Source organism: Citrus clementina, unplaced genomic scaffold (genome assembly GCF_000493195.1).
Source record: "Citrus clementina cultivar Clemenules unplaced genomic scaffold, Citrus_clementina_v1.0 scaffold_5, whole genome shotgun sequence".
Taxonomy (NCBI): domain Eukaryota; kingdom Viridiplantae; phylum Streptophyta; class Magnoliopsida; order Sapindales; family Rutaceae; genus Citrus; species Citrus x clementina.
In genome coordinates, this window is record NW_006262201.1 from 40,998,457 (window position 1) to 41,020,795 (window position 22,339).

The window sequence follows — 22,339 nt, forward strand, 5'->3', positions numbered from 1 at the left end:
TTTGACTAAATCTCAGCGTGCCACATGCTGCTGAATTTGTCCAACTTCTTGCTTCTTTAAGCCAATTGGGTCCCTGCCACGACCGACCTCCCGATTAAGATTTTTGAAAGCAATACCATCTAATCACTTTCTTGCGTGTAGTAGGTGACAGGTAGTGGGACAGGTGAACTTTCTTTTTCGAATTCTTTAGTTTTATTTGATTTGTTTCCTTATTTTTTCAGTTTAATTTAAGTCTAGTAATATATTCAAAATAAAAAATCTACTAATACTTATAATAATTTTATTATGACATAAGTTAAAATTTTTTATCTTTAATAATATTTACATAATTGCGACGTGTGGAAGAATAAATCTCTCTCTACCGAATCATCGGAGGAGAGTAGGGTCCATGAATATTTTTGTGCTGTGGGCCCCAACTCGGGCCCAATTGGGTGAGTGCATAGTGCGTTATCACCCAACACCAAATTAACCAGCCGTTTAGTTTTCAAAACTTTCCAATCACAGACAAATCACAAATTAACAATAAGAAACCGGAGCCGTTGAAGCCGAACACTCTACCTTGGCATTATCGAAGGATTTAAAACGACGGCGAATCGAATATGCCAACACATATGTTCTAGAACGCACGCAGGTGCACGATACTGAAGTGAAAGAATAAATTTAATTTATTTATTTGACGTTTTTGGGCAGCATCGAATGAGGGCGAGTTACGGGAGGAAAAGGGGGGATCAAATCGAATCGTACAAGTTTTAATTACGGATAAATAAGTATTTGCCAGCGACAAATGGCGAAGCTTATGTTTACATTAGCTGTATGTTACGGCTAAAAATTTTTAATCCTTAGAAAACATATTAATCATTAAAAACATCAATAAGTTTTTAAATTTCAAGTTAAACCCCAAGCTGCAGTCGAGCAATAGCGCTGCTAGAACTTCAATTTTTTTTTTTTTGAAGTTTTCTATTTATATTTATAGTAAATTTAGTACTAAATTACTCAATATTTTTTCTATTTTATTTAATTAAATCTCTAACTTGTTTAATTTTATATCTATTGAGTTTTTATTTATTATATTAATGATCTCTTACTTAATATATCATGATCTTTAATATTGAAGTCTTCATTAAAATTATTAATTTTTAATATTTTATTTATATTTTTTATATCATTTATAAATAAATTTAGATTTCTTAATTTATTTAATAAATTTAGTGACATTCAATTTAATTGATTAATTCAACATCAACGCCAGCCATGTGATCCAAATTAGGATAGTGAACTATTAGGATCCCATTTTACTCGTATTAAATAAAATAAAAAAATAAAATAAAACAAAACAAATAGCTGTAGCCACTGTAGTTAGCTACGCTTCCACTTCGACACAAATATCTATCAGAGTAATTTCTTTTTCTTTTTCCTTTTACTCCCACTCATTTTTTTCCTTTTTAGTAAATTTTGTATTCGTTTCGTCAACTCCATCTTCTTCAAAATCAGATTCATAGACAAAGCATTACCACGGTGTTTCTATCTCCTTCCCCAGGTACAGTACTCGTAAACCTCCTCCTCATGAATTATTATTTTGATCTTATCTTCGATATCATTTGTTCTGATCTTTTATTTTTTATTTTTTATTATTATGTATCTTCTTTTTCGTCGATGGTGACTTGGTATAATGATTTTGATTTCCTTTTATTAATAATAAGGTTGTTGGGGATCGAGGGAGAGAACTATTTGTTGATTGCATGTCTTAATCCGGTTGCTTTTGCTTTTTGTTCTGTAGTAAAACTGAGAGAAATTGCACAGTACGTGGCCGTTGTGAAATATTAAAGGCATTTTGATTAGTCTAAATTATTAGTCAGCGTAGCCAAATACATATATATATATTGGAACACTCAAAATACTGATTATGCAACCACAAGGAGCAAATTAATTCAGATTGTAGCTGGTTGAGTGTACAGTTGTAATCATGCGGCTGAATCTGTTAATTTCTTGTTTGATGGGCTATTTTTTTCAAAAAATGAAGATTAAAGAGTTGTTATGGGGGGTGGTTGAATCATGTTGCTTCTGTGGATCTAACAATCATGTTGCCTTTTCTGGATCTAACACACGAATTTCATGATTCTTCTTTTTAAATTGGCTTCTTTTATTTTTCCTAACTGAACTCTTTGGAGATTGACCACATGGTTTCGCCTAAGACTCCTTCCCTTTAGCGGTTGTTGTTGAAAGACAATCATGTTAAAGATCTGGCTTCTGTATTTAACTAAGCCATAATCAACCCAGGAGATCCACTCAAGCATATGGTCCTGTATTCTGGTAGTTGCAACCTGTATCCATGCTATAATATTTGAAATTGGTTGGTTGCTGTACCTGTGTTTTTCCTCATCTTGACCTACATGATTGTTTATTCTCAAAACTAGCCATCTTGCTGTTGAATCAGTTGAGAATAAATTATTCACATGTTCTTTGTAATTAATGTTATAGGTTGACTCGATTGCTAAATTGTGGGATCAGTTGCCATGTTTCGCAAGAAGAATAACACTCAGGAGAGTGAGGAGCACCATCATGAGTCAAAGGTGATTAATAAGTTCATTTGGCTGCAGTCAGTAATTCACAATAATCATATGCGTGGATTCTATCTTCCTTGGTGTTCCCTTGATGCTCCACTTAACCAAACAATGGTTTACACCCGTAATATTTGGGGTCAGGGTTTGCAGATCTTTCTTCTCAGAAAAGATATAGAAACCATGTACCTTGAGTTCAGTCATCAGTTGTATTAATGAAGTTTAGCATGTCATATAGTCCATCAATTTTAGTTTGTAATTAGTAAAAGTAGATTAGTTCTTCTCAGTTTTATTGTTTGACAGCAAAATAGAGGTAAATGTATTGATCTTTTAGAAATAACTCTTTTTCTGTGAAAATAAACTGGAAGCAGGTCAAGGAGCTTAAGGCTGCGATCGGACCACTTTATGGACGTAGTTTGCAGTATTGCTCTGATGCATGCTTGAAGAGATATCTGGAGGCTCGAAACTGGAATGTGGACAAAGCAAAGAAAATGTTGGAAGAGACACTCAAATGGAGGTCAACCTACAGGCCGGAGGAAATCCGTTGGGTTAGTTGGTTTCAGTTGTCGTGTGTTGTGACATTTATACAGGCCATAAATAATAAGTCTGGACTTGGCAATATAATTAATTGCTTCTTTGAGGTCGATTAGTTCAACTTTCACTGATCATGCTAAGGATTTCATTGCCAGAATGAAATTGCAGTTGAAGGTGAGACCGGAAAGTTATTTAGAGCTGGTTTTCATGACCGACATGGCAGGACTGTTCTCATATTGAGACCCGGAATGCAGGTAGTTTATTTAGATGATTTTCAAGTGCTGCATTTTCTGAGATTTTGTTATTTTTAAAACCCGTTGTCATTTCAAATGTTGCAGAACACTGCATCAATAGACAATCAGATGAGACACCTAGTCTATCTCATAGAGAATGCTATCCTAAACCTTCCAGAGGGTCAGGAACAAATGGCATGGTTAATAGACTTCACTGGGTGGTCATTGAGCACCAGCGTCCCTATCAGGTCTGCTCGAGAAACTATCAATATATTACAAAATCACTACCCTGAAAGGCTGGCCATAGCATTTCTCTACAATCCCCCACGGATTTTTGAAGCATTTTGGAAGGTTTTGGTTCTGCTCCCTGAGAATGCATTCTGGTTCTTATATCATGCTTGTAATTACTAGAATTCGTACTAATGATTAATTCTTAGATCTCTCTCTTAATTCTTCCACTTTTGGTATTATTTCTTTAGTTTTCAAAGAGTTAGACCTTTTAATAAAATAACATGTGCTGCCTCTCTGCTGCATCTCAGGTTGTCAAGTATTTCTTGGATGCCAAAACATTCCAAAAGGTGAAATTTGTATATCCAAAGAATAAAGACAGCGTGGAAGTCATGAGTTCATATTTTGATGAGGAAAATCTTCCGACTGAGTTTGGAGGAAAGGCCACATTGCATTATGACCATGAAGAGTTTTCCAAATTAATGATTCAAGATGATTCAAAATCAGCAACATTGTGGGGATTTGATGACAAACTCCAACGCGTTGGTAATGGGCATTCTGGAGCTGAAGTGGCTCCAGAGCCAGCCAGTTGAGCTGCTCTGGTATCATTGTAATAAATGATAGGGACATAAATCAAAATTTTAGCAACATTATCAATTTATCATCTTGGGATGCTCCCGATGGGCTATAGTTACTGCGCGAAGGAAAATGTTGTATTGCTTCCATTGGCGCTCATAACTCGGACATGAAATTAGTAGAATAAAACATGCATATGATGATGGTTCTTGCTTTCTGTATCTGTTAGTTTGTGTTCGCATGCCGAGTTTTTAGCACCCTTCAGACTAGTTTACAGAATCTGAAACGAACCTTGATATCTAATTAAAGGATAGGTGTAGCTTAACCCTTTTTTTGTATTTTTTTTTTTTTAACCAAACACTAGAGCAATGAAATTGACGAAATATCGTCAAGTATATCATGGATGTTGGGTTGGGGGGGGGTGTGGAGAGGAGATTTGGGGATGTTAATATAGACTGATGATTGCATGACACGTGGCCAAGAAAAGCCAATCAAAATGAAGTTAACTCGTTTGACCCATTGGTAGTAAAACTCAAAAAATAAAAAACAAACATGAGAGTAAAAAAGTTTTGGTAAATATGTTTAATACGAAAGGGTATTGTTAGAACTCAAATTTAGTGGTTAAAATAAACACGTGAACAGCGCACGCCGTCATGAGAAAGAATAAAATATTTTTCTTTTGAACTAAAAAGAATGAGTTAATGAGAGTAGATATTCTTTAAGCAAAGCAAAGCAAAGCATGACCATAATGCTAAAAAGCTTGCTATGTGTCCAATTATGGAAGTAAAAAGGAGATTGAAGGTTTTCTTACCTCCCAAACTCATGTAACCATAAGAAAAGAGAAAAATGAAATATTAAAATAATCTCAGTTAAGGGAGGTCAGCCAAAAAATATCCACCAAATGTCTAAATAGACTAAAGTAACCTTTAAGTACATTCAACCTAAATGTTAGGTTTCAAGGTTTCTTAGACCTTGAGGCCATCATTTTGTTACCAAAGTATTACTCGAGCATTGGAGTATGATCGCTCACCAACTCCAACTCAACCTCAGTTTACTCTATCTTAGTAGTTTCATGTCTATTTTCATCTCGCTTTCATCTCCATCTCAAGCACCCCCACCCGCTCAATCATCCAACCTCTTGCAAGAGTACCCCTTAAAACTTAGCGAGACAGCTTCACTCTCTTTTAAATAAATTTATTTATCTTTGCTAAAAAAAAAATTGTTTATTTTAAGCAGTTCCACTAAAATCCCGTTAAAACAATAAGCATAAACAGTAATATGAAATCATATATCTGTAGCCACTGCAAAATGACGAAAATGTAACCTTGGATTCACAGAATCAGATTTATTTACATATAAATTCAAGCGGGAAATACGTGAAACCTTCACACCAACATATATGAATCTGTAGTCCACCGCCCATTTTGGGCAACTAATTATCTTACTTCTCTAAACAAACACCACATTGCATTTCAAGTAACAGGGTAGAAGGGGAAATGGGCCAAAAAAAAAAAAAAATCAAAACAACAGACGACTGTTTGCTACAGACGGAAACTATTCAGTCAAAATCTTATGTCAAAGATGCATATCATAAACAAGACAAAGTTAGCTGCCTCTGGAAGTTGCAAGAACCAAGTGCGTTAACAGCTTAGATGAGTGGAATCACAAAAGCCGCCTTCTGAAGTTCCGAGTAGTAGATTGGTAAGTACGCACCAGCAAGCCAACTCCTATACCAATGCCAACACAAATGCCAAGCCCAATCCCCACGCCAACCCTCACACCAGCATTGAACCATGAGAGTTCACCATCTTCACCATCCATGTATTGCGTCCTCCAGTACATGCTGCTGTAATCTTCATTATTTTCGGGTTTGTAGTTTCTGTACTCAGCTACCTGCAAACAGGGCATAAGACCAGAAAGTTATTAAAAAAATCGTGTTTTCAGTATTGGGAATGAACTAGATTTCTCGCTCTGTCTACTAAAATTTAGCATTTTTCTCCAACTTTAATTGTATAAATTAAGCTCAAGGAAAACAAGGGCCATGATGAAAGACATTCTTATCTATCGATTACTAATTAATTATATGTGATGGCAATAGAACATCAATAAAATAGGCAACCCAAAAGAAGACTCACGAGAAAAAGCACAGAATACACAGTGGGTAATTCTTTATACAATATGCAGGAGCAAGCATGCAAAGAGAGATGTTTACAAGAGAAACTCTCATGAAGGCTTTTCTGATATGTTCTCCATCTGACTCAGACTACTATTACACGAAGTCATAATAAGAACCCCACCATCATAGTCAAAGAAACAAATCTACATTTTACAATATCCATTGAGATAATTTTTCAGCATACATAAAGACAGAATCTAGGAGATTGAAAATGGACCATAAAAATGCATACAAGGAAGGTTCATTGAAACTGATAGCAGTTTGACCTTGAAGCAAGATATTTAACTGTCAGCACAGTCCAAATATCAAGAGGCTGTTATAAATAAATGACTTAAGGATAGATGCAGTTAAAGGATGAACAAATATATTCAGTAAGATGGTAAGAGATCAAGCTAAAGATATAACATCAGCGACTAAATTATTAGTTTTCGTCACTACTCTATAAGAAGCCAACAGAGAGAGGAACAGTGCATGATTAGGAAATCCACAGAGATGAACGAAAAATTCTGGCCAGTGTAAGGATGACATATTTGCTAAAGAGGAAGATAAATTATACTGGTGAGAATAGAAAATGCATGTGAAGCAAAAATCTGTATGAATAATTTTTCAGAGGAAGAAAACAAAGTGCTGGTTGAAGGACCTCACTTGAAGTAAATAAGTAGTAATAGATATTTCATGCTGATAGATATTTCATGCTGACGGGATTTATACTTATCAAAACAAGGGTAGTTTGGACGAAGTGATAGGAGCTTCATTATCCATCTGATTATACAGGCACAGAACTGCAAAATTCTCAAACTTAATCTCCCCTCACTGGGTAAGAAAATAGAGTATTTGATGCTTATAAAAGCCAACTGACTTCCATTGAAGTTTTAGCATTTATGTATTAGAATCTGTTCATTTCAGAAAGACGGATTATACATAATTAATGGCACAGGTGAGGCTCATGGAAAAGATAATTCAACAGATGTAGCCCCTGAGACAGGTCTGTAGATAACCACTACTAAGACCTCCAAGTAGAGATGTTTCAAAAAATATAAAGTTATCAGCTTAGAGCTAATTACTTAAGAACACAAAATGCAGGAAACTCTATAGCAAACTCCCCATTAAATTCATTATTAGATGATGCAAGAACCAACATAAAAATGCCCAGACAGAGCCCAGGAGATTGTGGACCAAACAAGTGGGTACTACACTCCACATGGCTTTGTGATAAAGATCATTTGTCAGTTTTCACAGAACAAGGATACTGAAAACAAAGCAAATTAGTGAAAGGAGGAATTGATTACTACCCTATATCAGTAGAATGTTGTGCCCTGCCCATAACCCTAAGACACCTTTAGGATAAGCTTCCATTTTCCAGCCCAAGCACAATATCAAATGGGACTTTTGTCATGACATGTTTGTAAGACAGGAAGCATGCAACCGCCATAACTAAAACTAATAATAAATGAGAAGTCTATACGTCATGAAAATTTTGAATAAAATCAGTTCTTATAATAACTGATTATTACTAATTTACCTCTAAGTAACATGCAATAGCAGTATACAAACACATTGTCTAAAATCAGAAGAACTAAGAGAGTAACCGATATTAAAACTTTTTAAGTAACTTTACCTGCCAAACAAGTCCTGATGATCCATTTTTTCTGTTTTCAGTTGTCTCATACTCTGGGATTGCATCCAACATGCCCTTCCTGTTATGCTTCTTTCGAAAACTAAGCTGCAAAGTCTTGGTTAAGATGATAGGTGTTCCTGAGAAGGAGCCAGCAACATAAACCTCAATTGTGGGCAATGGTAATTCAGGAACTGCAATATGTTTTCCCTTCAGAAAGCCAGTGCCAGCAGTGATCTCTGATTCACAGTTCATGCTCCAATGCTTTGCATTTTTTTTTGATTCCCCAGTGAAACCATTGCTATCAGACATCTCCAGAACCCCAGATAAAATGAGATCTTCTTTGTCAAACACCTCAAATTTCACACTTCCTGTCAACCTAATACTATCAGTGCTTATGAATGTGGCTTCTTCAGATTTCTTATCTACCCTATCTCTTCTAAGAAGTGAAGAGACACCATCAGAGTAAATGCTACTTCGAACACCATTCACTTCTAAAAGGGTGTCATGGCTCAAGGGGATATGGTTGAGAGTGAGAAACTCAGGGGTTGAATCATCGACCGGAAAATTACTGACCCTCACATAAAAGACTCTCAAATCAAACCAAGGCGATGATAATTTCGTACCAGGTTGGTAAGGAGAGAATTTAACAATTTGTAGGCCTGGGTCAGTTGCTTCGCCATTGCCCGGTGTTTCATAAGGATTCTCCATGACTTAGGAGCTTATTCCTCACTGAAACCCTCCAATATGGATAGCAATGAAGTCATGGCAAGAATCGAGTTATTAACACAAGACAGCCTATGAGAGCCTGTTTCAAGATCAAACAAAGTAATCAACATTCAGATAAATAATTGAAAAACGAGAAACAAACAAACCCAGAAACCAAGTAGTTAAGAGTCATATTCAGATGACTAGTCCAGAGAAAGATAACATAGCCAGCTAATAAACTCTATTAGAAGAGAAACAAATATTTAGGAACTGAAATCCTTGAAATAAGGAAACGAAAGAAAAAAAAATCAAAACAGAACTCAAAGATGCAAACCAACTGTACCATTTGATCAAACATTAGTTATGGAAAAAGCACATACTCCATAATAACATCTAAACCAATAGTAGCTAAAATTTTAAAGCAGTTCTCCTTATAGACGAGTCACAAGAAAATTTTATTTGCACTTAAAAATAATTGATTATATCTTTGATCACAACTACGAATACCCACCTCAGAATTAATAGAAAAAAGGAAACCAAAATTCTATTTCTAAGAATAATAATAAATAAATAAATAAATAATGGGACAGAGCTCATGAACTCTTAAACCATCTTTGCATTCTCATCAAAATAAAAATAAACCTACCAAGAATTACAGCTATTTACTTCTCTATCTCCGCCTCCACTTCTTTCGATTTTAACAAATCAAAACATTCAATTGAGAAAAGAGCTCATGAACTCTTGAACAATCCTTGAATTCTCATCAAAATTAAACTAAAGAAAATAAAAGAAACAGATATGCCGCGCATAAGGACAAAAGTTCTGGCAGTAAACAAATAACACTCGTCATAAAACCGGCCAAATCTCTAGAAAAATACACAACCACAAACGAAATTCTAATTACCAAGAAAATCTTCCATCCACAATCTTGATTTGGACTACGATGTATCAGCTCAATGTTTACACACTCTTAACGGCAAGTCACTTCATACAAATCACTTTCAAGCTCCAAGCCTAAAGCTTTTCGATCTTCAACTTGAAGCAGAATTCGTGGCCAACAAAATTATTAGAGATACCCCAAAATATATTTTTTTAAATTTAAATTTTTTTGTTTTTGATTTGTTTAGAGGCGGAGATAATCTGAAAATACTCCAATAATCTGGAATTGAGTGATGGGACATTGAGGCGCCCATATGTTTTTCTTTTTTTGTGTGTTGTCTCTTTGAGAGAGACTGAATAAAATATATAGGAAACTTGTAGTGTAATTTTATTACCGTATTATAATTGTATCTAATCGTTAAATATCAGTGAATTTTATTAATTTAAATATATTTAATAATTGAATATAACTATAATACGGTAATACAGTTATATCGTAGTTTGATCTAAATATATAATTGAAATTACTGTATAAATGGCAAAAAATTAGAGGATGATACACGTGTACGTACTTACATGGCGGAAAAGGAAAATCGAGAGGAAATGGGGCCGCTCCGACTTTGGTTGATATAGCAACACACATCATATAATGAGATCTTATCCGATTAGGAGGTAAGAATTTGCAAATCACGAGGCCGCTGTCTCTTTCAAGCACGAACTGTCCTGATAAAACTTTCTACTTTTTTGAGTTAAAATCAATGGCTTTATTTAAAAGATCGTTACGCGTTTGTGGAGTCCCGATTGACCGTGAGTGACTCTAGTTCTAGTAAGTAGTACCTATTGTTGTGAAATTAATTCACAGTTTAAATATTAATTATGAGACGCTGCAATGTTCCTAAAAAAAAAAAAAAAAAAAAATTATGAGATGCTGCATAATCATGCCACGTGGTATGTATGATGACGTATCACAAAATGGTTGAATTACATTAACGGCGGCTCACCTGAAAGAAGTACGAGTGCTTACCAAATGCCAATAACGTTCTATATTTCAACTCAGTAGCATGTTGTAAAAATAGTTTCAAAAATAAAAAGTAAAAGATGAGTAGTTTCTGCCACTCTACTATCAAGCAATCTTTCGAGCTCGCAGTTGCAGAGAAGATGTCACGGTCAGCTAAGAGTAGTGAGGAGGTTTATGTCAACATTACGGGGGGTTAATTACGTATAGAGCCAACCGTTCGGACAATGATTTAGATTAATAAAGCTAATTAATTATTCGAATATAGTCCCAAAAGAGAGGGAAAAAAAAGTTACGACGTTTAGTTTCCACGACAAATTAATTTGATAATCGTGGAGCCTACGAGGTTGATTATCGCCGCCAGATTTAAGTTTTAAAAAATGATCATCTCATGTGTCTTTTAGTAATAGTATATGAGTAAAATTCAACTTTTTTTAATTTTTTATTTATTAATTATCAATTAATAATTGAGTTATTTACTCTGAATATGATCAGATTAGGAGAGAACCATGATCCTTAAGCTTTGCCATTGCCCTCATCCTCAAGTTCTGTTCACTATAATAGTATTTTCAACCTCTTCTTTAATTTCGTGAGTGCGAGTCAAAGGTTGTTTCTTTTTCACTTTCGGCGTCAGTATTAATCTAGCTAATCTATCTTAATTCACAAGTCATTTGTTCAATATTTGCAACTAAATAAGCAATTGCAAAGCTTTGCAATTAATCCAATTTCTAACGTTTTGCGTGTTCTTTCAAAAATAATACTAAATATGAATATTGAGTATATTCTTGGTTTTGTGCATGTATATATATATATATATATATATATTTCAAGCAATATCGGGAGCAATTTTAAAAAATAACATATACTATGTCAATATCTTTTATAATTCTTATTTATTCATAGCTTATTTTTATGATTGGATAATGTAATAGTTTTACTATTAATACTACTTAAAAATCTCTTTCTCAATATACTGAGATTAGGGCTATTCAGCTTTTAGTTATTGAATTGTTTAAATAATTTTAAAGGCCAGAGGGACAAAATAATGAAATTAAGAAGGCAGAAACAAAAATTATAGGAACAAGACTGATTTAAAAAAAAAATGTTGAAATAATTGATTCCAGTAGCACCACGCTGCTTTCCATCCTCATCATATCAGTCAATTATACTTGTAGTAATTGCCATTCTTCAATCATCACCCTTCCAACCCGAATAACACGAAATTATATACGGACTATTGTCGCGCTAATAGGTTCAGTCATTCAGTGTTTGTTTGATGTATTATACTATATTGGAACTGCACTGAATTGTAATGTATTGTATTAAAGTATAAAAATAGAATGCACTATAAAATTATTTTGATTAAATTAATTAAAAATTAAATCATCGCTGTTAGCCATTGCCAAAAATTTGGAATGTTATCCGTTGACATCATACTCAGTATTGTTAACCTTGGCTCGAGATTTACACAACAACATCAATATCTCCATCAATGGAACTTGTATTCGTTGTCAATCTATAGTCAGAGTTCTCAACTCTAAAACTTTAACTGTATATATATGCCACAAATGGAAACTTGATTACTAGAGAATTTAGGCTCGAGGATTTTATAGGTACTGTTGATGCTGAAATCTGGTCGTCCTTTGCCCGACCTGATCGTTCCATCAACGTTTGTGTTGTCCACGAAGGAAAGGTTGTACTCCCCCTGTTCTAGCAATTGCCTGTGTCCCTGGGACCCGAATCACCCTTTTCTTCTTTCCAAGCCTGCACTCACAGAAACAAGTCAGGGACGCCGGTGGTTTTGCCGGTGTAAACCCTCCGATGCTTAAGTTAGAACAAGGTGTTTACGGGTAAACTATATGATTTAAGCGAGTAAACTAAATACAATATTCTCGGCATAATATGTATCGAAGATCTGTGTAAAATAAGTAATGATTTCAATTTGGCATAGTTTTCCCCTTTCCTTTTTTTCCTCTTCAATTTCTATATCTCTCATCGTCTACTCATATCCCGTTTAGTAACTCTGAATAGGTTGTACCACAATCGGTCTATCCTCATACCTTTTTTTAATCCTTTCAATGCCTGTGGGTGATTAAAAGCCCCCAGATCAAGCACGGCCCGATGATATCTCTTCACAAAATCGCGAAAGGATTCGTGTTCCTCCTGCTTCATCTCCATCAATTCCATCATATCGTCCTCTGGGGCTATCGCTCTGCGGAACTACTCGACCAACTCTTGGCACATATGCTCATATCCCCTTATACTTGCACGTGGCAGCTTACGGTACCACTCTCAGGCTCGTCCCTTTAGTGTCAATGGGAACACCCTACACCTCTGAGCTGGTGTTAACCCCTGCACACCAGTCATGTCATTGAAACACTTAATATGCACCAGCGGGTCGCTTCTCCCGGAGTATTTGAGGTAGAAAAAACAGAAATCTCTTAGGATCACAGTACCTATGATCTCGGCTGATAGCAGAGATTTTTCATCCAGCATTATTCTCCAGCTCGGAGGCTTTTTCTTGCCTTGGATCTCATCCATCGCTTGCGCCAACCTTCGTACCTCACCCTCCAATTCTAAAGCGCGGTCAGGATCGCCTGTAGCTACTTGATCTCGCTCCTACTCGGTATTATGCAGTCGCTGTCTGAGTTCACTTTCATCAATATTTGCTCCTCGGCCATCAATTCCTAGAACTTGCCCAGAGCGAGATTGGTCTCTCCTTTCATCCACACGCTCTCCTGGGATCCGACCTGCACTTCTATGGGAATGCACCCCATAGGGTTGGTCCCCCAACGGAGGGATCTCCTCGATTCTACGCCTTCGTAGGCTGGGTTCTACCACGGCTTCATCTCTCACCGCGGTGGTCTCACAATCCCTTCTCCGTTCATCCCTCAAGTCATGCAATATAGCTGTGAGAGTCTCCATTTGCTTCTCCATCTGTTCTATTCGCTCTTGCATCATCCTCTCTCTAGCCTCATTTGCGATCTCTCGGAGAGTGATCGTTTCATCAGTTTCATTGTCACCCCCTAAGGTATTCTTCCTTGTCACATCCATAATCGATCGTTCGCTGCTCCTCTGATGACTACTAACTTGGTGGTAGCTTTTTATCCAGCTCTCCACAGACGGCGCCAAAATGTTGATGCTGAAATCCGGTCGTCATTTGCCCGACCTGATCGTTCCACCAACGTTTGTGTTGTCCACGAAGGAAAGGTTGCACTCCCCCTGCTCTAGCAATTGCTCGTGTCCCTGGGACCCGAATCACCCTTTCTCTTCTTTCTAAGCCTGCGCTCACAGAAACAAGTCAGAGATGCCGGTGGTTTTGCTGGCATAAACCCTCTGATGCTTAAGTTAGAACAATGTGTTTATGGGTAAACTATATGATTTAAGTGAGTAAACTAAATACAATATTCTCGGCACAATCTGTATCGAAAATCTATATAAAATAAGTTATGATTTTAATTTGGCAGAGTTTTCCCCTCTCCTTTTTTTCCTCCTCTTCTTCATCAGTCTCTTGGCTTTTTATAGGCAATCATCTCACGTTTTCTGAGTATTCTTCATGCCCCCCATTTTCGGGTGATGATAGACCTTTATGGGTCTCCAATCACCGAATCGTGGGTAAACGTGGGACATCACGTTTTCCCCAGCAATTCGGGACATGGTTAAATCGTCGTGATTTCGTGAGATCGTGTCCTTTTTCTTTGGGTGATGAGCATCTGGTCGGTACGTATCTCTGATCGGTGCTCGTTTCTAGTTGGCACATGTCCGTACACAATGTATTACCAAGACTCTACTTGTGCCATTCAACTGGAGAAATTCGCCTCAGGGTGAGGAACGAGGACATAGATGAGCTGTTACTTTTCGCTACTCAACATGTATTAATTTTAATGTCAAAATCTACAACATTATGACAGAGTATGGTGATTGATGACGAAAAATGGTGGTCGACGATGATTTTGACGGGAGAGTACGGATCGACTGAAGCCCTTGATAACAAATATATTCAATTAACTAATAAAACAATTAAATTATTATAAAATTAAACTAAATCAAAATAACTCAAATTAATAATATTTAAAATATAAAAGTAACCTGACCCGCATAAACCCAAGGGTTCAAGCGGGCCTCCGTGACACAGCTTTTGTTACTCTAATTCACCGGTACAAGTGGGCTTTGCAGCCTTTCCGAAAACTGGCCTGCATCTTGAGTTTGTTGCAGACCCGCTTTGTACAAACTGCTAAACATGCCCCTTATAAATAAGCACACTAGAACAACAGGGAAAATAAACCAGTGGTAATATAACAACGTTTTTTTTTAAAATTTAATATATCTATTAATTTTTTAAAATAATACAAACGTAACATAAGATTAAATAGCGGACTTCTAAAAGTGATATTTTATTAGAGAATTTTTTGGGACCATACATGAGTCTAAATTTCATATCTTCATGCGGGAAAACAAGTATAAATATCTTACACTTACATACATCGCTGATCTACGAAAAATTTATTAATTAGTGAAGAATATGCCACTGACTTACAAAAAATGCATCCACTTTATTAGGTAAAATCAAATGACATGATTGAAGTTAAAGAAAGAGCCATATAGCTTAAGCTCGGATATAAACCCTAGCTAGCAAAACAATTTAACCATGGTTAGAGACGGGACCTCGACAAATGGCAACTCTTAGCTAGCAGTCTATAGTTGGTAGCCCGTGCTATTTCTTCCCATGCTTCGCTTAATTTCCAACGTCATCATTTTCTCCAACTTGTCTATTACTTCTGCGGCAAAAGAATAGGATATAGAGATATAGATGTCTAAAATAAAAACAAAAAGGAAAGATGATTTATTTTTAGTGGCTTTCAGCTTTTAAATTTAATTTTCTCTGTTCTTTTCAATTGGAGGTCCCTTTAAAATTTATTTTACTATTAGGTCGTATAAAGAGAGAAAGAGAGTTAATGGGTTTCCCAGAATCAGGAGATTGGTCAAAGACATTAGTCCACTTGCTTTGAGCTTTAGGATCTTTGAGAGACTAGAGAGAGAGAGAAGAGAGTTTTGGTGTTATTTTATTAATTAATTGACAAAAAAAAAAAAAACTGGGATTTTTGTAGGATGGATTTAAGGATTCATCAAATCTCATAAAAAATTTGATTTTGATGATGCTTTGATTTGGGGTATAGGACATATATCGAGTTATCTATATAGTGAACAGATAGAATACCATATGGATAACTAGCTGTATATGTGTATTAATTTTTAATTAATGGGTAAAAAGAAGCCTCAAAAAACGGAGGAGTTGTCAGTCGCAATAGCCGAAGCTTCATCATCAGGAGAAGGAGATAAAACTCCGCAGCAGCAGCCACAGGTTCAGACTCCTAGAAAGAGAGGCAGGCCTAGAAAGATAGTCGAAAGTGAAGAAAACAGAGATCAAGAAGCAGCAGCACAAGTTCGTCAAAAAGAAGTAACCGGTGAGCAGAGTCAACCAAAGAAACTTCAAACAAGCAAAGAAGAGCAAGAGGTAATAAAGGCAGAAGCATCATCAGCTTCCATGGAAAGCGCACAGAAGAGAGGAGGACAGTCTATTTTGGGGGAGCCATCAAAAGAGCCTCCAAGAAGCAGAGCTAGGAGAAAAAGCAAACCCAGAAAGAGCAGCTGAAACCAACGGACGAAAAGAAAAAGTTAATAACGATTTCCTTCTCTGCTATTACATATATATATATATATATATATGGGGTAATTAACTGAGTGAAGAGAGGGCCAAATTTATGATTCTTTTTCGTTCATTTGTTACAAACTCTCGAGGTTCCTACGATTGGCAATGGCAAGACCATAGACAGGTTACTATCATTTGTTGCTTTCTTGGTTCATGCTTTATCTTGAGTGATTATTATATCATTTTTCTTATGAATTAAATTAAATCACTTGTTGCTGGGGGTTTTCTTTGTTACATAGAATAAGATTAGTTATATTGACAATTATGAATCATGAAGACGAAGACCAGGAAGACTTATATATCATATACACATGCTGTGTGGATATTATTACTTTGATATGATGGTTTTAGTGATATTATGCTACAGGGTTTTCTTGAGTTGAAGTTGTATTTACTCTAATTCATTATTAGATTTTTCAATGTAAAAATAATTAATAAATATATTGTGTTGAAGGAATGAGAGAAGGAAGGCCAAAAAAAAAAAAAGATTGAAATCTGGTTTTGGTGGAGGGGAAACTGAATGGTAATCGTCTTTTCTGGTTTGCAGTGCCCAGTGTCAGTAGCGTCCAGGTCTGTGTGATTAGGAAGAGACGCCGTCGCTAAGGTTGAATGAAATTGAAATGAGTATTTATATTTACTTAATTACTTTCACGCCATCTCAGCGTAGTTGTGAGTTAGCACGCGAGAGTCACGCACAATTGTTAAAGTGTTAACAATTAGAACGCGGCCTAGCCGCCTCAGCGACCAATGACATACGACTCTTCGGAAGATAGATATTGATGGTTTTTAGTTTTAACCAAGAGGCGAAACGTCCACGTGTTGGATGGGGAGAATTGAGGGTGAGATTTTGCCGACCGGGAAAGGCCAATGAGAGAAGAGAAGAGAAGAGAAGAGGAGTTCGCTGTAACCAATAGTCAAAAAAGGAAGTTGACAAGTAAGAGCAAAGCGGCAGCCTCGTCGGATGGAAAGGACAGCGATCACACTGTATTTCTGTCCTTTATGTTGAGTGTAAATTTGTCAAAGCCCAGCCGCCGTCTGCACGCGCCTCACTCATCCATATCCAACAACTTGTCCCCTCGTGTTTACTGTTTGTTTGATTGCCCTCGTAAAAATTAAAATCCCGCCAAGAAAGTGGAAACCAGCAATGTCCACCGTGTCATTCCATTCCAACAGGTATAGTGTAGCTATTTTAATTTGGATAATATTCAGTATCTTCACTCTTCGTTGTTCCAGGACTTAAATTTCCTTTCCTTTTCTTTTCTTTTTCTGTCTATCCTAACTTCATATTTATTGAATGGATTTAATTTAAATTTGTGCTCATGTACCTTCGTCAATTCAAATATCAGAATTTTATTAAGATAAAACGACTGGTTGCTGATTTCTTAATCAGTAAGAGCCCCAATGGAGAGTATTCAAGTTCCGGTATCATTCTTTAATAGACTGGAAATCAGAATATCAAGTATCACCACAAATCTCTCCATGAGGAATTTCAGAATTGGGACAGAACCAACCAACGAGTGTTCCAAGTATGAAGTTCCTTAACCAAAGAGATGAAAATGCACATTAATGTATAAGACACTAAATGAAGAAATATTGATGAAGGGACGTAATATACATGACAAAATTCAGGCAAAAACAATGAAACATAAGGCTCGTGTATGATGTTTCCAATTTGAAAGTGATCTAGTCGACTTAGACATTTCTGGATAATAAAGGACCTATCTTACAAGTCAAGGATAGTAAAGGGTCGCAATAGTTATTGGAATTGGAATTTGCGTAGTCCAATTCAATCACATGATGTTGCAAATCCATGACAAGAATATTACCAAAGAGTTGATGTGATATTTTCAAGATTGATGCTGGCTGAGCTCGGCTAGAATACGAGTAAGATACAAATTGCATGGCAGTAACAGCACTGGTACATTTTGATATACCTTAGGATAAGGATCAGACCGAACACTGCAAACTGCTTGCAACATCACACGATTAAAGCTTCAAGAATGACACACTGTTGATGAGCACCCTACTCACCTCGGCAAACATCCTTCATAGAAAGTATGGATATGAAAAACCGGAGGATTTGTTCACCCGTTAAGACTATCTGAAATTGCATATGATGAATACAGATAAAAAAACTACCAATTTCACACCTAAGAGACATCTGACCAAAAATGTCACCATTACAAAGAGTAATGGTAACACAACTGATGAGCAATACTAATTCAAATCCATTCACCTTCAACTTAACACAAATGGAGCCATGAGTGCTAAATTGTTTAATGGTATTGCAATGTGCTATAGATACTTTGAAATAAAACATTACAAAATTTTTATATATTTTGAAGTTAAAAATACAGCGAGTACAGGAGTCAGGCACATAAAAAAATAATCTCAACAAGGAACAGTACCCATAAAGTATAGCCAGAAACCGCTAAACTGTTGGAAGTGCTTTTGGGAAAGATTTTTAAAAATATAATCATAATAATAATTATAATGGGAAAAGTTAAATTTCAACAAACCAAAACTGTTTTGGATCTCTAATTGGCCTAGCCTAGCCTAGCCTAGCCGTCAGCGACTTGATTTGTGATGTCGCTCCTTCCTATACCGAGACTGATCTGGGTCAAATCCACCTTCCTCAGCACCATAGACAGCCCAGTGTGGGGAGGCAGCCATGTAGTCCTTGCTGCTGAAAGGTCTTCCTGAAGCAACCTGCATTTTCATCAAATAATAAAATCATGAAAGGGAAACATTTTAAAGACTCCAAAGATTGAAATTGGTGCACTACTTACCAGGTCATGGAACTTTTCATAGTCTATCCATGTGAACCATTGGCCATTGACCTTGAACCTCTCTGTTTTTGCCAAGAGAACACAGCACGAGTGGACATGCTCACATGCAACCTCGTACTCCCCTTCACTTCTCAAAGCTAAGGCTTCAGAGAAGGCTTTCACGTCGGCGTGCCAGGGGACATTCTCCATTGTCAATTTTGATGTAGCAGATCTGTAAAAAGAGTTTCAATATTTATGCAAGCACATGATTGCACAAAATAAAACCAGATCAGGGAAAAGAACTTACGACCCACAGTAGGTAACGCCTTTGATTTCTACAAAATCTGGATTTCCAATACTAAAGAGTTTAGAATAAGCTTCTATGTCTTCTGTATTCCACCCTTTCACCAGTGTCAAGCGATAAACTGTTCGCTGTTGTTTATCTCTCAGAGCTTTCAAAGAATCCTGGCATTATTTACAAAAGGAACATGGATAAGTAATCTCTGAGGTGCCTAAAACATACCAACACACAGCTACTGTAGAACAGTTGCTTGCCTCATGTCATGGAAACTAGATTAATACTCGTGCTGAAGGTCCAAAAATATTTCATGACAAACAGGAGATTTTCCAAATTCCTCCAAAATTCTCTTTGATTTATTTCACAAACAACTTATTTATATATATAGGATAGCAATAAGACATGCTTACCAGGAATCTCTCCCAAAAGTCTCCAAAGAGAGGTCTATCAATTGCCTTCAAGCTATCCTTTGTTGCAGCATCTACACTCACATATAACTGCATGCATGAAAGAATCAAGAGGTTTGTTAATCATGACCATGGATTCAATTTTTATTTTCAACAAACTGATGCAATGGGGATAAACAGACCTGAGTAACTGGCTTTAGTAATTTAATTTTGTCAGGAAACTGAGCATTGGTAACAAGAAATGTAGAAATCCGTCTTCGATGCAGTTCATCCACAAGAGTATTGATCTCTGGATACATAATTGGTTCGCCAACAAGTGATAAGGCACAGTGCCTTGGAGTAAGGCCTTCGTTCAATCGCTCCAATGTAACGCCTACATGCACAAATTTTCTAGTCAATACAACAGATGAGTCTATGCTCTGAATTATCAACTTAGAGTTACTTTTCATTTCACTCAAAAGTGTTGTTTCTATAATAGCATGTCCCTGACTTGCAAGGAAGGGTCACACCAAGTCAATCCAGTGGAGGTGGAGGTGAAAAACGGATTATTGGATAATTTTACCGCCTTCCTTTTCTTCACCATCATTGGATGGGATCTGTTTGTCAATGGCAGAACTAACAGTTCCAAAATAAAAAAAATCAAGAAGAACAAATATAGAATATTCACCAGGAACTCCTTTCATTTGCTTAATCATCTTTGCATGGAGGTCTATTGCTGTATTCACTATCTCTATTGGATCATCCATTTTCCACTGCCAACTCTTCCCTACAGGATTTGTGTGGTGCCTCCAGCAGAAAACACATTTGTTGGCACATGCCAAACTAGGGGTAGCCTCCATGCATCTGTCCGTTAAAAAATTCAGCAATTTGAAAAGGAAAATCCAACTAATGAATAACCAAATTACTTGATATCCAGAAGGGAATAGGCATAAAAGCCAATTATACAATGCATAACAACAAGATCAGGCCTTACTAAAGGATAAAAAGGTGATAATCACCTATGGCTTTCAATGCCATAAAATGAGTGCTTGTAGCAACCTCCTCGGCCTCTAAGTTGTGACTTGGTCCATCTACAGATTTTGACACCACTATGTGAACCAATAATTTTATACCCCTGTGAATCACGTAATTTGAAACAACCAATCATATGAAAAACATCAGTCATAAGTAGAAATGATAACCAGATCCCAGTCCGACCATTTGTTTAAGCAAACATAAGATGACACTACGAATGCATGTTCAGTGGACAATCATTGTACAAGATAACTGAAATTATTGCAGTATAAAATTTGAAAAAAAAAAACGAAGTTAACATGAAGATACCTGCTTCTCTAGACTTGCTCTAATCACTGGTGTGACCATATCCCTCTTGCTATCTTTAACTTTTCCATTGGTTTCAGCCACATTTACCGACCTCCTCGAAGGCCCTTTACCTGCAATATCCTCGAGATCAACCATCTCCGACTCAACCACGTCCTCCTCCTCCTCATCATCGTCATACTCATGATAAACAGGATCACTTTCCACGCCCACAATACTAGCCTCACCATTGACAATACCATTCTCCACTCGATCACCACCGCTCTTCAAAATGGCAACCACCCTTTTACTCCAATCCTCAAAAACAACGTCCAGCTCACCACCATCCACGTCACCCTCAACAACCGGCAAGACCTCACCCGCACCCAGTTCTCTCATTTTCTTCGACAAATCTTTCGCCACCATATTAAAAGTTTTCTCGTACGATTTACTTCCCACTCCAAAAACCGCAAACTTACAATTTGACAGCAGCAACGAACCCACTCTAAAATCATTCGCGCTTTCGTCAATCCAATTCATAAAAAATTTCGCCGCTTCAGCTGGCTTTCCATCTTCCCAAGAGGAGGCAACGATTAAAACTAGGGCTTCTTTGGATAGGTCTTCAGGCTCGTAGGTTTGTGGATCGACGAGGTCGAATAGAAGGTCATTGGAGGTTAAGAGAGCATGGAGACGCTTAGCTAGGGTTTTGGACGTACCGGTTTGGGAGATGAAAAAAAGTTTTCCTTTATTGGGGTTAGGATTTTCAGGTTTTTTGCGGTAATCTGAGTGGCGGAGGAATTTATTGAGGCGGCGAGATTTGTAGGCGAAATAAAAGGTGGTGGCTGAGAGGAGAGCCACAAGAGCGAGGTGAGCACGTATAGAAGAAGATGACATGGTTCGAGTTTGCTACTTAGTTTCAGGGTTTGAAGGAATGTTATTTAACTTAAGCATTTCATGCTTCGTTGAGAATGGATTCGACAGTGGAGAGGCTGAGAGAAAGTTAAAAAAGTGAAGAAGACGACAGGCGTGGCACGTGCTTATTAATTTGCAACCATCAAGTTAAGCAAGCAAAGATGTGGGCTCATCTCCAATATGGGTTTCGCCCCGCTGTTTGTCAGGCTGGGCTTATTATTTCAAATATTGGGCTCTCAATTATGAGAGCCACGTTTTGACCTTCTTGGAGCCTGCTGCAATTTCTCGACTCCACTGTTTTTTCAAATGTTAAGTTTTCCGGGTCCAGAAGAGACACCAGTTTGCGTGGTCCCAGCTTAGAGATGTGCTGCTATGCCATTTTAGTGGCGTAAGAGTCGGGTTAGGGGGTCAAAAAATCTCCAA

The 22,339-nt window shown here is 36.9% G+C and overlaps 4 protein-coding genes across 6 annotated transcripts; 2 read left to right on the forward strand and 2 right to left on the reverse strand.

The window, feature by feature from the left end:
- Positions 1-1,377: 1,377 nt before the first annotated feature.
- Positions 1,378-4,346, forward strand: LOC18041207 (phosphatidylinositol transfer protein 3). 2 transcript variants are annotated; one of them, XM_006434914.2, is made up of 6 exons: positions 1,378-1,537; positions 2,479-2,570; positions 2,930-3,106; positions 3,248-3,346; positions 3,431-3,676; positions 3,865-4,346. In XM_006434914.2, the coding sequence occupies exons 2-6, from the start codon at positions 2,514-2,516 to the stop codon at positions 4,144-4,146; spliced, it is 861 nt and encodes a 286-aa protein (XP_006434977.1). In that variant the 5' UTR covers positions 1,378-1,537; positions 2,479-2,513; the 3' UTR covers positions 4,147-4,346. The 2 variants fall into 2 exon arrangements, with proteins under 2 accessions (XP_006434977.1, XP_006434978.1); XM_006434915.2 differs by lacking the exon at positions 1,378-1,537 and adding an exon at positions 2,332-2,350.
- A 1,092-nt stretch (positions 4,347-5,438) lies between these two features.
- LOC18041208 (uncharacterized protein At1g01500) lies at positions 5,439-9,886 on the reverse strand. 2 transcript variants are annotated; one of them, XM_006434919.2, is made up of 3 exons: positions 9,533-9,886; positions 7,924-8,728; positions 5,439-6,022 (listed from the first exon to the last, which is right to left on the reverse strand). In XM_006434919.2, exons 2-3 carry the CDS (start codon positions 8,629-8,631, stop codon positions 5,792-5,794), a joined length of 939 nt encoding a protein of 312 aa, XP_006434982.1. In that variant the 5' UTR covers positions 8,632-8,728; positions 9,533-9,886; the 3' UTR covers positions 5,439-5,791. The 2 variants fall into 2 exon arrangements, with proteins under 2 accessions (XP_006434982.1, XP_006434981.1); XM_006434918.2 differs by lacking the exon at positions 9,533-9,886 and adding an exon at positions 9,275-9,516.
- Positions 9,887-14,907: 5,021 nt separating this feature from the next.
- LOC18040509 lies at positions 14,908-17,542 on the forward strand. The gene is made up of 2 exons (XM_006434920.2): positions 14,908-16,356; positions 16,780-17,542. Exon 1 carries the CDS (start codon positions 15,783-15,785, stop codon positions 16,173-16,175), a length of 393 nt encoding a protein of 130 aa, XP_006434983.1. The 5' UTR covers positions 14,908-15,782; the 3' UTR covers positions 16,176-16,356; positions 16,780-17,542.
- Positions 17,543-18,563: 1,021 nt separating this feature from the next.
- LOC112097639 (S-adenosyl-L-methionine-dependent tRNA 4-demethylwyosine synthase) lies at positions 18,564-22,221 on the reverse strand. Its single transcript, XM_024182873.1, has 8 exons — positions 21,029-22,221; positions 20,704-20,819; positions 20,373-20,548; positions 19,888-20,078; positions 19,709-19,795; positions 19,308-19,465; positions 19,022-19,232; positions 18,564-18,941 (listed from the first exon to the last, which is right to left on the reverse strand). Exons 1-8 carry the CDS (start codon positions 21,896-21,898, stop codon positions 18,801-18,803), a joined length of 1,950 nt encoding a protein of 649 aa, XP_024038641.1. The 5' UTR covers positions 21,899-22,221; the 3' UTR covers positions 18,564-18,800.
- Between the last annotated feature and the right edge of the window lie 118 nt (positions 22,222-22,339).